General features: G+C 43.3%; 1 protein-coding gene across 1 annotated transcript in view; it reads left to right on the plus strand.

The window, feature by feature from the left end:
* The first annotated feature begins 281 nt into the window (after positions 1-281).
* The window catches only part of wnt4 (wingless-type MMTV integration site family, member 4), a 28,374-nt gene continuing 14,634 nt past the window's right edge, over positions 282-14,021 (plus strand). The window contains exon 1 of the mRNA XM_029676380.1: positions 282-993. Within this exon, the coding sequence (XP_029532240.1) occupies positions 917-993 (77 nt within the window). The 5' untranslated portion in view covers positions 282-916. The remainder of the gene's footprint in view (positions 994-14,021) is intronic.

Genomic DNA, 14,021 nt, shown 5'->3' on the forward strand with positions numbered 1-14,021 from the left:
CAAGAAGTGTGTGTGTGTGTGTGTGTGTGTGTGTGTGTGTGTGTGTGTGGAGCGCGGTGAATGGCTGCGCTATTGCATCCTCCCAGGAGTGCTCTAAAACGGCGCAGAATACACACACACAGAAAGAGAGAGAGAGAGAGAGAGACATACACTATACCTTCATAACGCACTGAACCCGCCTTCATCTCCAAACTCACTCCCATACCTCCCCTCAGCCTCGCGCCGCCCCTCCACTAAAGTCAGCTTTCACCCTCTCTCCCCTCTCAGTGCCATCCACAAAGCAAACGCACAGTGGCAGGCTGTGAAAGATTGTGTGAAGAGTGTGTTTCGTGAATGTGTGTCTGACAACGTAAAGAGAACCAAAGCCCATCAGTTGGAATGGACCACAGTAGTAATAACACCGCAATCGAGGAGCGTCTCGAGAGCACCTGAGGGATTACAACTCCAACTCGAGAAGAAGTCGTTAAGGTTTTTACTGCCCCTCTCATTGCGCGCCCGGTGGTGTTAACGCGAAAACAGGAACGAGAGTAAACACGTGAAATAAGAAGGTTCCAATTCAGTCCCAGCCTTCCCGAGTTTGGCGCCGTGACACAGAAAAAAATCATTTCTGTGTATTTTTAGCATCCTCTCTTTTCCCTATCCTCCCATCTTTTCCTCTCTGTGTGGAGAGAGAGCAGGAGACGAACGGACCGGGTGACACAGCTGCGAGTCTCACGCCTCTCCGGTTGATCTCTGTGGATGTGTGATGATGGATTAACTGTATTTAACGGGGTCCCACGTATCTCCCGTACTTCACTAGACCACCGCCGTCAGCTCTCGTCCCTCCCCCTGGGAGCGCGTGGCAGAGATCCCTGCCATACTTTCTGTGGATTACTTAAACTGTCTTTGGGATTTTTCTCTCCTGGTAGCACTCGCGATGACCGCGGAATATGTTTTACGGTCCCTGCTGATGCTCTTCCTCGCGCTGCTCTCGGCCAACGCCAGTAACTGGCTGTAAGTGAAGTTTACGGACTCCAACTCCTCTCTCACCTCTCTGCATCTTCCCCTCTCTGCCTCCCTCCACTCTCTGCCCACCTCCTCTCCCTCGCCTCCACACCCCATCCCGAAACCTGGCCAGTCTGCACTTTCACTACTCTGTCCACTCTTCCCAAAATATCTTCCTCCATCTCTCTTCAAACCATCCCAAACCTCACATTTCTCCTGTTCCTGTCATTATCACGATGCTGTCCCTTTCTCTATCTCTGCCTGTCCCTTTCTCTATCTCTGCCTGTCCCTGTCTCTGTGGTCTCTGTGTGTCCATAGTGTCACAGCTCAATGCCCTGTCGTTGTTAACCCAACCACTCCCCTCATCCACTCGACTGTTAGGCTATAGGCTAACAATTTTATTATAATATTATAATTGGTCTTCTGCACCTGTCAGTCAAATAAGAATAATATCTCACCTTGCCTGTTACCTCGATGAAGCTGCCAGTGTCAGTGCATCTGAGTGTGCAAGGCCCAATTCCGTTATAGGCTATTTGTCAAGGTAAAACAAAATGAGTTGTCAGTCTCAGTTGTCCCCTGGGACCTGCAATGTGCAGGGTAGCCTACACCGAGTAAGTGACTAGGGCCAGACTAACTACACTATGAGCACATTGCACATTATCGCCCATTTCTCCCCGCTGCACGAGCCTCGCTGTTCGGTCACAAGTGCGTGCTTGCTCTCAGAGGTGGGAGGTGGTTAGGTGGGTCTGCATACCTCAAGGGAGACGGAGAGAGAGAGAGAGAGAGAGAGAGAGAGAGAGAGAGAGAGAGAGGGAGAGAGAGAGAGAGGGAGAGACAGAGAGAGAGAGAGAGAGAGAGAGAGAGAGAGAGGGAGAGAGAGAGAGAGAGAGAGAGAGAGAGAGAGACAGAGAGAGAGAGAGAGACAGAGAGAGAGAGAGAGAGAGAGAGAGAGAGAGCTAAGCAACAGCTCTGGGTTTTACTGTCCTTATTTTTATAATATAAAAACAGTGTGACTAGCATTTTTATTTCAATGATTAGTGTTTGTATCGTATAACTGGTGAATATAATATCGTATATGTTGACAGAAATGGGCTCTGTGGACATGAGGATAGCCTTATCAAATGATTATGATTATTAGAGTTTATATAGCATAAGCCACCATTCAATCTTGCATTATGCATTGATAAATTGCTAATACATTGATGAGTGCATTTAGTAGCCACATGCATTACAATGTCATCAAATGATACATACATTGAACCTGCATTATTATGTTAAACATAGATAGTTGATTATTAATTGTGCTATAGTGTTTGATGGCAGCTCGTGTTTTTGGACTCAAGGTGTGGTGAGAGAGCAGAACGCGGGCGTGTGCAGACATGTTCCACGCGCAGTGAAAACCCTCTCTGCTAGTCTGCTAAATATGATTATTCTGTCTGCGGGATCGACCAGGAGCATGTGGACTTCTCCCCCTCAGCCCTGAACCAAGCAGCCTCAACCCCCCTCTCCATTCTTCCGACACCGGTGTAGGAGACCTGTCAGCTGGGAGCAACACAAGTAAAGGAGAGGGGAAACAGGGCTCAGAACAAATACTGCAGAGGAACATTCTCTGTAGGTCAGATCATGTCAAAATTCACTGAAGATTAATGTTTTTAAAAAGCAAGTTTATAGGTCTACCCTATATTACAAATATTTGATAGGTCAAGTAGATTTTGAAAGTATATGTTCATTAATCTATATGTTTTATTAGAGTTTTTCAATTCGAAGGTAATAGTCTAATTTTGGCATCAATATGATGGGAATATAATTTTATGGATCTGTATTCACACAAAACTAGTCACATCTAATGAATGAATCGAATATGGTCGTATAGATTATATTGAGCATAATGCTGGAATCATTATTTTCCAATGAGTTATATTCGTATCAATGTCTGGTATGCAGGTTCGTTGAATAAGAACATCGTATTTAGACATTATTTAACGAAAAACAGATGTTTCGATAAAATGGTCGATTTAGATTATGTTACCAAATTTTGTAGTAGACTTCCAGTTTAATTTAGTTTTTTTTCTGAAACATGTTCAACTTGTTATGGCTCACCGCATAGGCCTATTTATCTCCAAATTGTGTCTGCTAACGCAGAGCATTTTTCTCATGGTGAGTTGAATGGTCTTTTACATACTCGTCTTGTTCTTTGCTGAAATCGAAAAGGCCTGTAGTCAATTACAGGCGATAGATCATAGAATGGTCTAATGCAGCGTTTACCAAACTCGGTCCTCGGGACCCCAAGGGGTGCACGTTTTGATTTTTGCCCTAACACTACACAGCTGATTCAAATGATCAAAACTCGATGATTAGTTTCTTTTTGGAATCAGCTGTGTAGTGCTACGGCAAAATGCCTAATGGTCTGATGTCATCATGATTTCCAGGTATATCAAAGTGTTTCTGTGTTTAGCTATGTTGACATGTGTCATCCAATTATTTGCAATATAGGCTATTCTAACATTGTCATTCTATTGAACATCTAATGAACACTATTTTTGGATAGGTAGCCTATACCCTTATTGCATGCCTTTTCCTTTTTGGTTCTTTAAAACAACATAGCACCATGAAAAAAATGGGGGGCTAATTACAATTTAGTATACAATTAGTTTAGGCTATAATACGCCTGCCAAATCTCATGAATGTTTAAAATGAGCGATATAATTTTGGATAAGCGATGATGCAATTCCCAGTTCGACGGGAACACTGTTGAGTGAACTATTTGTTTGTACCCTAACTCATTTTCTTATTGCCTAATATCCCGTGTGAATTTCAATCTCCCTCTCTAAACCACTCATCGGCTACTGAGCGCTGAGTCATACTCCTAATGTCTCTCTAGAATCGGGGCTGACGGGCCTGCAGTAGACGACTCCTGTTCATTATTTTTGTCGGTCAACGCCTCCTTTTCGCCCTCGTCTCGTTCTCTTTCTCCTATCCTATGGCGCGAGCGATTTCCCTGTTGCACCTGCGTGCGGCTTGAAGGGGGGGGGGGGGGGGGATAGGTGCGTCATCATATAGCCTAATTGACATTGTGTCGTTTGTCAAAGGGAATGCAGGGGTTCGGCCTACATGTTTGGTGCTTCAGTTTCATTTATTTACTCAACATAAACCCCCGTGAATTGGCCCTGGGGAGAATATCATAATCCTCGCCTATTTGTTTTAGATTGCTCATTGAATTTGAAACATCAATACCGTTTAATAATTAAGCAATAAGGCAGGAGGATGTGTGGTATATGGCCTATATTCAACGGATAAAGGCTGTTCTTATGCACAACGCAATGCGAGGATACAGCCCATAGCCGTGGTATACTGGCCATATACCACAAACCCTGGAAGTGCCTTATTGCTATTATAAACTGGGTACCAACCTAATGAGAGCACTAAAAATACATGTTTTGAAATAACTGTGGTATAGGGCTGATATACCACGGCTGTCAGCCAATCAGCATTCAGGGCTTGAACCACCAGTTTATGATTGTTTTTTTTAACACCCATACAGTGTTTTCATAGACAATTGCTTGACAGGATCCCATACTTTTAAGAAATAGGCCTAGCTACACATTAACTGAGTAAAGCGCATTAGCCTTTGAGGACCAATGTTTAAAAAAACATGATTTATTTCACCTTTATTTAACCAGGTAGGCAAGTTGAGAACAAGTTCTCATTTACAATTGCGACCTGGCCAAGATAAAGCAAAGCAGTTCAACACATACAACAACACAGAGTTACACATGGACTAAAACAAACATACAGTCTATAATACAGTAGAAAAATAAGTCTATATACAATGTGAGCAAATGAGGTGAGATAAGGGAGGTAAAGGCAAAAAAAGGCTATGGTGGCGAAGTAAATACAATATAGCAAGTAAAACACTGGAATGGTAGATTTGCAGTGAAAGAATGAGATAGAAATAATGGGGTGCAAAGGAGCAAAAATAAATAAATACAGTAGGGGGAGAAGTAGTTGTTTGGACTAAATTATAGATGGGCTATGTACAGGTGTAGTAATCTGTGAGCTGCTCTGACAGCTGGTGCTTAAAGCTAGTGAGGGAGATAAGTGTTTCCAGTTTCAGAGATTTTTGTAGTTAGTTCCAGTCATTGGCAGCAGAGAACTGGAAGGAGAGGCGGCCAAAGGAAGAATTGTTTTTTCGGGTGCCCAGAGAGATATACCTGCTGGAGTGCGTGCTACAGGTGGGTGCTGCTATGGTGACCAGCGAGCTGAGATAAGGGGGGACTTTAGGGGGATAAGGGGGGTTTAAGGGGGTTTGGCGACGAGTATGAAGCGAGGGCCAGCCAACGAGAGCGTACAGGTCGCAGTGGTGGGTAGTATATGGGGCTTTGGTGACAAAACGGATGGCACTGTGATAGACTGCATCCAATTTATTGAGTAGGGTATTGGAGGCTATTTTGTAAATGACATCGCCAAAGTCGAGGATCGGTAGGATGGTCAGTTTTACAAGGGTATGTTTGGCAGCATGAGTAAAGGATGCTTTGTTGTGAAATAGGAAGACAATTCTAGATTTAACTTTGGATTGGAGATGTTTGATGTGAGTCTGGAAGGAGAGTTTACAGTCTAACCAGACACGTAGGTATTGGTAGTTGTCCACATATTCTAAGTCAGAACCGTCCAGAGTAGTGATGTTGGACAGGCGGGCAGGTGCAGGCAGCGATCGGTTGAAGAGCATGCATTTAGTTTTACTTGTATTTAAGAGCAATTGGAGGCCACGGAAGGAGAGTTGAATGGCATTGAAGCTCGCCTGGAGGGTTGTTAACACAGTGTCCAAAGAAGGGCCAGAAGTATACAGAATGGTGTCGTCTGCGTAGAGGTGGATCAGAGACTCACCAGCAGCAAGAGCGACATCATTGATGTATACAGAGAAGAGAGTCAGTCCAAGAATTGAACCCTGTGGCACCCCCATAGAGACTGCCAGAGGCCCGGACAACAGGCCCTCCGATTTGACACAATGAACTCTATCAGAGAAGTAGTTGGTGAACCAGACGAGGCAATCATTTGAGAAACCAAGGCTATCGAGTCTGCCGATGAGGATGTGGTGATTGACAGAGTCGAAAGCCTTGACCAGGTCAATGAATACGGCTGCACAGTATTTTTTCTTATCGATGGCGGTTAAGATATTGGTTAGGACCTTGCGCGTGGCTGAGGTGCACCCATGACCAGCTCTGAAACCAGATTGCATAGCGGAGAAGGAATGGTGGGATTCGAAATGGTCGGTAATCTGTTTGTTGACTTGGCTTTCGAAGACCGTAGAAAGGCAGGGTAAGATAGATATAGGTCTGTAGCAGTTTGGGTCAAGAGTGTCCCCCCCTTTGAAGAGGGGGATGACCGCAGCTGCTTTACAATCTTTGGGAATCTCAGACGACACGAAAGAGAGGTTGAACAGGCTAGTAATAGGGGTGGCAACCATTTCGGCAGATAATTTTAGAAAGAAAGTGTCCAGATTGTCTAGCCCGGCTGATTTGTAGGGGTCCAGATTTTGCAGCTCTTTCAGAACATCAGCTGACTGGATTTGGGAGAAGGAGAAATGGGGAAGGCTTGGGCGAGTTGCTGTGGGGGGTGCAGTGCTGTTGACCGGGGTAGGGGTAGCCAGGTGGAAAGCATGGCCAGCCGTAGAAAAATGCTTATTGAAATTCTCAATTATAGTGGATTTATCGGTGGTGACAGTGTTTCCTATCTTCAGTGCAGTGGGCAGCTGGGAGGAGGTGTTCTTATTCTCCATGGACTTTACAGTGTCCCAGAACTTTTTAGAGTTTGTGTTGCAGGAAGCAAATTTCTGCTTGAAAAAGATAGCCTTGGCTTTTCTAACTGCCTGTGTATATTGGTTTCTAGCTTCCCTGAAAAGTTGCATATCACGGGGGCTGTTTGATGCTACTGCAGAACGCCATAGGATGTTTTTGTGTTGGTTAAGGGCAGTTAGACCTGGAGAGAACCAAGGGCTATATCTGTTCCTGGTTCTAAATTTCTTGAATGGGACATGCTTATTTAAGAAACTTATTTAAGATGGTGATCAAGCTTACATTGTAGGATGGCTGGGGTGTTAAGCATGTTCCAGTTTAGGTTGCCTAGCAGCACGAGCTCTGAAGATAGATGGGGGGTAATCAGTTCACATATGGTGTCCAGAGCACAGCTGGGGGCAGAGGGTGGTCTTTAGCAGGCGGCAACGGTGAGAGACTTGTTTTTAGAGAGTTGTATTTTTAAGAGTAGAAGTTCAAATAGTTTGGGTACAGACCTGGATGGTAGGACAGAACTCTGCAGGCTATCTCTGCAGTAGATTGCAACACCGCCCCTTTTGGCCGTTCTATCTTGTCTGAAAATGTCAGTGATTATTGAACCATGTGGACCATGAACCTGCTAATTTTTACAAATGTATTTGAAATTATGTGCTGTCATAAAAACAAATGAGAATATACAGTTGTCTGTTAAAGCTGATATATTGATACGCACTTATACATTCAAAGACAAATAAATATTGAGCTTCGTCTGTTATGATAAAAACAATATATATTTTACTTTTCACCACCAATATTCACTCTGTCAAATCATAAAACTGTTCAGGATGCTCTAGCATGTCTGCCGAGGGGTTCGAAGCTTGGAGCAGCAGTGGTGTGTGTGTATTAAATAGACTATAGGCATAGTCAGTGTGTCAGGCAGGCGATAAAGAGATGGCAGCTGATGAGTAACCAGAGAAAGCAGGGACCTTGGCGTTGCGCTACACTGTGGCGCCTTGCACTGCAAACACACACACACTGCAAACACACACCACACACACACACTGCAAACACAAATACCAGCAGTGACGAAGTGGTGATGAAGCTGTAGTCAGGTTGTCACATTCATGTTCTCCTGTCAGCGTCCTGTCCCCAGACCCCCTCCTGCTCACACTAATACACTACGGCTAACACAGGCCAACATAGATACCAGAGGAAAAGCACAACTGCATTGACTAAAAAACAGAGGAGGAAGGAGAAGAAGGAGAGTGAGAGTGAGAGAGAGAGAGGAGAAAATTAGTGAGCGAGATGAGGAGAGAAAAGAATAGAAAGGGAAATGGCAGAAGGTGGATGTCTGATGAAACACATACATACACACAAAGTGGTGTACACACATACACATACACATACACACACACACACACACACACACACACACACACACACACACACACACACACACACACACACACACACACACACACACACACACACACAAGCACAGGCATAATGCACATACATTAGAAACTAGTTCTCACAGTCTCATGTCAGAATTAGACGTTGATCCATGTTTCTCAAACATCAAATTCTGAAGTTCTTCCAAATTTCAAATTTAAAAGTGTTTTAAGTTTAGGTATTAGTTTAGGCATTAACTCCAAAATGTTATGGTTAGGCATTGACCCCCAAATGGTTAAGGTTAGGCATTGACCCCCGAATTGTTAAGGTTAGGCATTGACCCCCGACAGGTTAAGCGTTAAGGTTTGGGATAAGCTTAAAACTATCACTGGATTTGGACTTGTAACCTTTGGAATCAGAGGCAGATGCTTACGCCCCTCGGCCATTTCCATCCACAATGCCCTAGCAGAACCGAAACCTACTTGAAGGTAACAGCACTCACTGTTGCCCCTAGTGGCCAGTTTCCATGTCATCTCACAATGTGCTCAGACATGGATTATTGTCGAATACGGACTTGTATCATGGGTGACCTGGCTGCACATTATACCACCAAACCCCAGCCCTCATTAGCAATTAGGGTCATTCTTATCCTCTTTAGCATGCTTTCTTTCTTTGTCTCTCTTTCTCTGTGTGTGTGTGTGTGTGTGTGTGTGTGTGTGTGTGTGTGTGTGTGTGTGTGTGTGTGTGTGTGTGTGTGTGTGTGTGTGTGTGTGTGTGTGTGTGCTTGTCTGCATCATAGAGTTTTGCAATAAGGGGCTAGCTTGGAACGTGGTGTGTGTGGTTAAAGGCATGAGAGCTATTTTGAGCGTTATTCGTCACAAATTTAGATAGGGACTTAAACAATAGACTGTGGCCTCCCTCCTGCTCGCTCTGTATGGTTTCAGTAAGAGGATCATGGATCTCACCATGCATCCAATGCTGCACTAGAATAGAGTTCTGTTCCTGCCAGGGAGAAGAATAGAATAGAACAAATGACTCCTAAGTCATAAATCGACGATTCTGTCAAAGATAAAATCCAATTTGGACAAACGTCAAATAATGCAGTAATTAGGGACGGATAAAAATGTACAGAATCGTTACCTGGAGGAGCTTTTCCAATTTCAATCAAGGGGAGGGTTTAGTATTTTTTTATGTAGTCCAAGGGAGGGTCGTGTAATTGATTAAATTTCAATATTTCTCATTGTTTTAGTATTCGTTACTTATTAGGCTATATATCGATGTGTGCCTGATGCCATCCCTCATCTCTGATACTCCGCTGGGTGCTCAATATTAATTGCGCCTATAGTCTACTTAGTGTGGTCTCAAACTGTTTTATCCATAGCCTAAAGATGATATCATGCATCACAGATATATAGGTGATAGGCTACGAAGTGCATGCTCAGAGAAGCACAGAGAAAAGTTATATTTCTAAGATAGCTGCTAGGATGGTGTAAATAAAACTAGATTACATTACACACTACAATTGATATTCCAACCCGGAGCCTCGGCCTGCTCTGCTCTTACTGATCAAAACCGTTTTTGTGTGCTGCTTAATTAACCAATGGCTGTGCTGTGTAGAGCTACAGTGGCATTTCAGGAGGAGAATCAAAGGTTTCTTCCTATTTAAGAAGTCAGAGGTAGGCTTACCTGTTTGACCGAGGAAATTAGGCTATAGGATTCCTCCACCCACCATGCATTATTTAAATAGCCTACATGTCAGCATTTACGTTTTCAGGAAATCTGGCCTGTATTTTAGGATGCAAAACACAACATCATATGATGTAAAATGCATCATATGGGCCAAATTTCTGTTTTTGGAAAGTTACATATCTTGAAAACTTGATTGATAACATGCAAAACATTTTGGGACTATGTCAACAATGGACTAATGAAACAAACACCAAAAGATAGTTTATGGGTGGAGTTTTCCTTTAAAACCAGGACTCAAATTGAGGGGGTATGAGAGGGTATACCATACCACCTTTAATTAAGGAAAATGGCAAAAAACACAGACCTACCCCATATTAGCTTAAGATTTTGATGAAAATAAAACGGATCCGATTATATAAAGTGGTCTAGGCCAAAACAGCGCTTTGGTCCGTGACCACTCTGGAGTGGAAAGGTAGGCCTACTCTGTCTGGAGTGGAAAGGTAAGCCTACTCTGTCTGGAGTGGAAAGGTAGGCCTACTCTGTCTGGAGTGGAAAGGTAGGCCTACTCTGTCTGGAGTGGAAAGGTATGCCTACTCTGTCTGGAGTGGAAAGGTAGGCCTACTCTGTCTGGAGTGGAAAGGTAGGCCTACTCTGTCTGGAGTGGAAAGGTAGGCCTACTCTGTCTGGAGTGGAAAGGTAGGCCTACTCTGTCTGGAGTGGAAAGGTAGGCCTACTCTGTCTGGAGTGGAAAGGTAGGCCTACTCTGTCTGGAGTGGAAAGGTAAGCCTACTCTGTCTGGAGTGGAAAGGTAGGCCTACTCTGTCTGGAGTGGAAAGGTATGCCTACTCTGTCTGGAGTGGAAAGGTATGCCTACTCTGTCTGGAGTGGAAAGGTAGGCCTACTCTGTCTGGAGTGGAAAGGTAAGCCTACTCTGTCTGGAGTGGAAAGGTAAGCCTACTCTGTCTGGAGTGGAAAGGTAGGCCTACTCTGTCTGGAGTGGAAAGGTAGGCCTACTCTGTCTGGAGTGGAAAGGTAAGCCTACTCTGTCTTGAGTGGAAAGGTAGGCCTACTCTGTCTGGAGTGGAAAGGTAGGCCTACTCTGTCTGGAGTGGAAAGGTAGGCCTACTCTGTCTTGAGTGGAAAGGTAAGCCTACTCTGTCTGGAGTGGAAAGGTAGGCCTACTCTGTCTGGAGTGGAAAGGTAGGCCTACTCTGTCTGGAGTGGAAAGGTAAGCCTACTCTGTCTGGAGTGGAAATGTATGCCTACTCTGTCTTGAGTGGAAAGGTAAGCCTACTCTGTCTGGAGTGGAAAGGTAGGCCTACTCTGTCTGGAGTGGAAAGGTAAGCCTACTCTGTCTGGAGTGGAAAGGTAGGCCTACTCTGTCTGGAGTGGAAAGGTATGCCTACTCTGTCTTGAGTGGAAAGGTAAGCCTACTCTGTCTGGAGTGGAAAGGTAAGCCTACTCTGTCTGGAGTGGAAAGGTAGGCCTACTCTGTCTGGAGTGGAAAGGTATGCCTACTCTGTCTGGAGTGGAAAGGTAAGCCTACTCTGTCTGGAGTGGAAAGGTAAGCCTACTCTGTCTGGAGTGGAAAGGTAAACCTACTCTGTCTGGAGTGGAAAGGTAAACCTACTCTGTCTGGAGTGGAAAGGTAAGCCTACTCTGTCTGGAGTGGAAAGGTAAGACTACTCTGTCTGGAGTGGAAAGGTAGGCCTACTCTGTCTGGAGTGGAAAGGTAAGCCTACTCTGTCTGGAGTGGAAAGGTAAGCCTACTCTGTCTGGAGTGGAAAGGTAGGCCTACTCTGTCTGGAGTGGAAAGGTAGGCCTAACTTTTGAAAATACCATGCTCAGATTCCTAATGGCATCTCAAATTAAATTATTTGGGACAGTTTCATTGCAAACAAGACACACTGACTTGCCATTGGAAAAATATGATAATATGAACACAGGCCTATCTCTCTGTCCATTCTTAGTCTGTCATTTCGGTAATTTGTGTGGTATTAAAAAAATATTCAGGCAATTTTTTCTCGGACCTGCAAATATGATACTAGATTCATGCAATGATTTTACTATAAAAGCGATCTTGCCAAGCCTACTCTTGTCCATGGTGGTCTGTGAACCCACAGCCTTCTGGCCCACAGCCCTGTGCACTATCAAAATTCCCATGTTGACATGTAATGCTTACAGGACAAATAACTATTTCTAAAACTGCATATCTAAGGCTCTGGTCTATTATTTTAGGTATAGGGAAGGGTCACTTTTTTAAGCATTCAGGGAGAATTTAGATCAAATTTATTTTGCTGAAGGGAGGACCATCCATTTTCATTTCAGAGAGGTCCGATTTTCTCCATGTAACCCTTATTATAAATAACTTCACTACCTCATCTCTGTGCCCCACACATACAGTTGTCTGTAAGGTCCCTCAGTCGAGCAGTGAATTTCAAACACAGATTCAACCACAAAGACCAGGGATGTTTTCCAATCCTTCGCAAAAAAAGGGCACCTTTTGATAGATGGGTAAAACAAAATTAAAAGCAGACATTGAATATCTCTTTGAGTATGGGGAAGTTATTAATTACACTTTGGATGGTGTATCAATACACCCAGTCACTACAAAAATACAGGCTTCCTTCCTTAACTCAGAGTTTAATAGCTGTGATAGGTGAAAACTGAGGATGGATCAACAACAACATTGCAGTAACTCCACAATACTAACCTAATTGTGATAGATAAACAACATGGTTACTCCACAATACTAACCTAATTGAGTGAAAAGAAGGAAGCCTGTACATAATACAAAATATTCCAAAACATGCATCCTGTTTGCAACAAGGCACTAAAGTAATACTGCAAAAAATGTGGCATAGCAATTCACTTTTTGTCCTGAATACAAAGTGTTATGCTTGGGACAAATCCATTACAACAAATTGCCGACTACCACTCTCCATATTTTCAAGCACTGTGGTGGCTACACCATGTTATGGGTGTGCTTGTCATCATTAAGGACTGTGGATTTTTTCAGGTTAAAAAGAAACGGAATGGAGCTAAGTATAGTCAAAGATTATAGAGGAAAAGCTGGTTCAGTCTGCTTTCCAAAAGACACTGGGAGATTAATTCCCCTTTTAACAGGATAATAACCTAAAACACAAGGCCAAATATACACTGGAGTTGGTAACCAAGAAGACAGTGAATGTTCCTGAGTGGCTGAGTTACAGTTTTTACTTAAATCTACTTGAAAATCTTTGTCAAGACCCGAAAATGGATGTCTAGCAATGTTCAACAACCAATTTGACAGAGCTTGAAGAGTTTTGAAAATAATAATTGGCAAATGTTGTGCACTCCAGGTGTGGAAAACTCTTAGAAACGTGCGCAGAAAGACTCACAGCTGTAATCGCTGCCAAAGGTGCATCTACAAAGTATTGACTCAGAGGTGTGAATACTTTTGGAAATGAGATATTTCTGAATTTCATTTTCAATAAATTTGCAAACATTTTTAAAACATGTTTTCACTTCATCCTTATGGGGTATTGTTTGTGGATGGGTGAGAAAAAATACATATTTAATCCATTTTGCTTTCAGGCTGTAACACAACAAAATGTGGAATAAGTCAAGGGGTATGAATACTGTCTGAATGCACTGTATGTTGACCATATTTCAGATGATGTTTGAAACAGGATGGGCTTGTTTTTGCAAACGGACCAGTAAGTTATATCTGGACAGACTAAACTCATGTTCTGGCATCACATTATGCATGTATTTAAATGGTGTACAGGCACCCTCTGTCATATTGCAAAAGCATTTCCTTTAGATCCAATCCAGTGTCTCTGTGCATGTACAGTGGGGTCCAAAATGTTTGACACCCTTGATAAAGATGAGCAAAAATGACTATATAAAATAAATCATTCAAAATACTGAGCTATATTGAATGCTCCACCTTGCGAGGCTAACAGGCACTGAGCCTTTTTCTAAAATATTTTATGAATTGGAGAACACATTGGGATGATTCCCAAAGATCCACCACCATATTTTACAGTAGGTATGAGGTTATTTTCTGCTCATGCATTTCAATGCCAAACCCACCACTGGTGTGCAAGGCCAAAGAGCTTTATTTTACTGTCATCTGACCAAAGCACCAGTTCCAATCGAAGTGCAAATGGCGTGCAGAAAACTCCAGGCGTTTACATGTGTTGG

Source organism: Oncorhynchus nerka, linkage group LG2 (genome assembly GCF_034236695.1).
Source record: "Oncorhynchus nerka isolate Pitt River linkage group LG2, Oner_Uvic_2.0, whole genome shotgun sequence".
NCBI lineage: Eukaryota > Metazoa > Chordata > Actinopteri > Salmoniformes > Salmonidae > Oncorhynchus > Oncorhynchus nerka.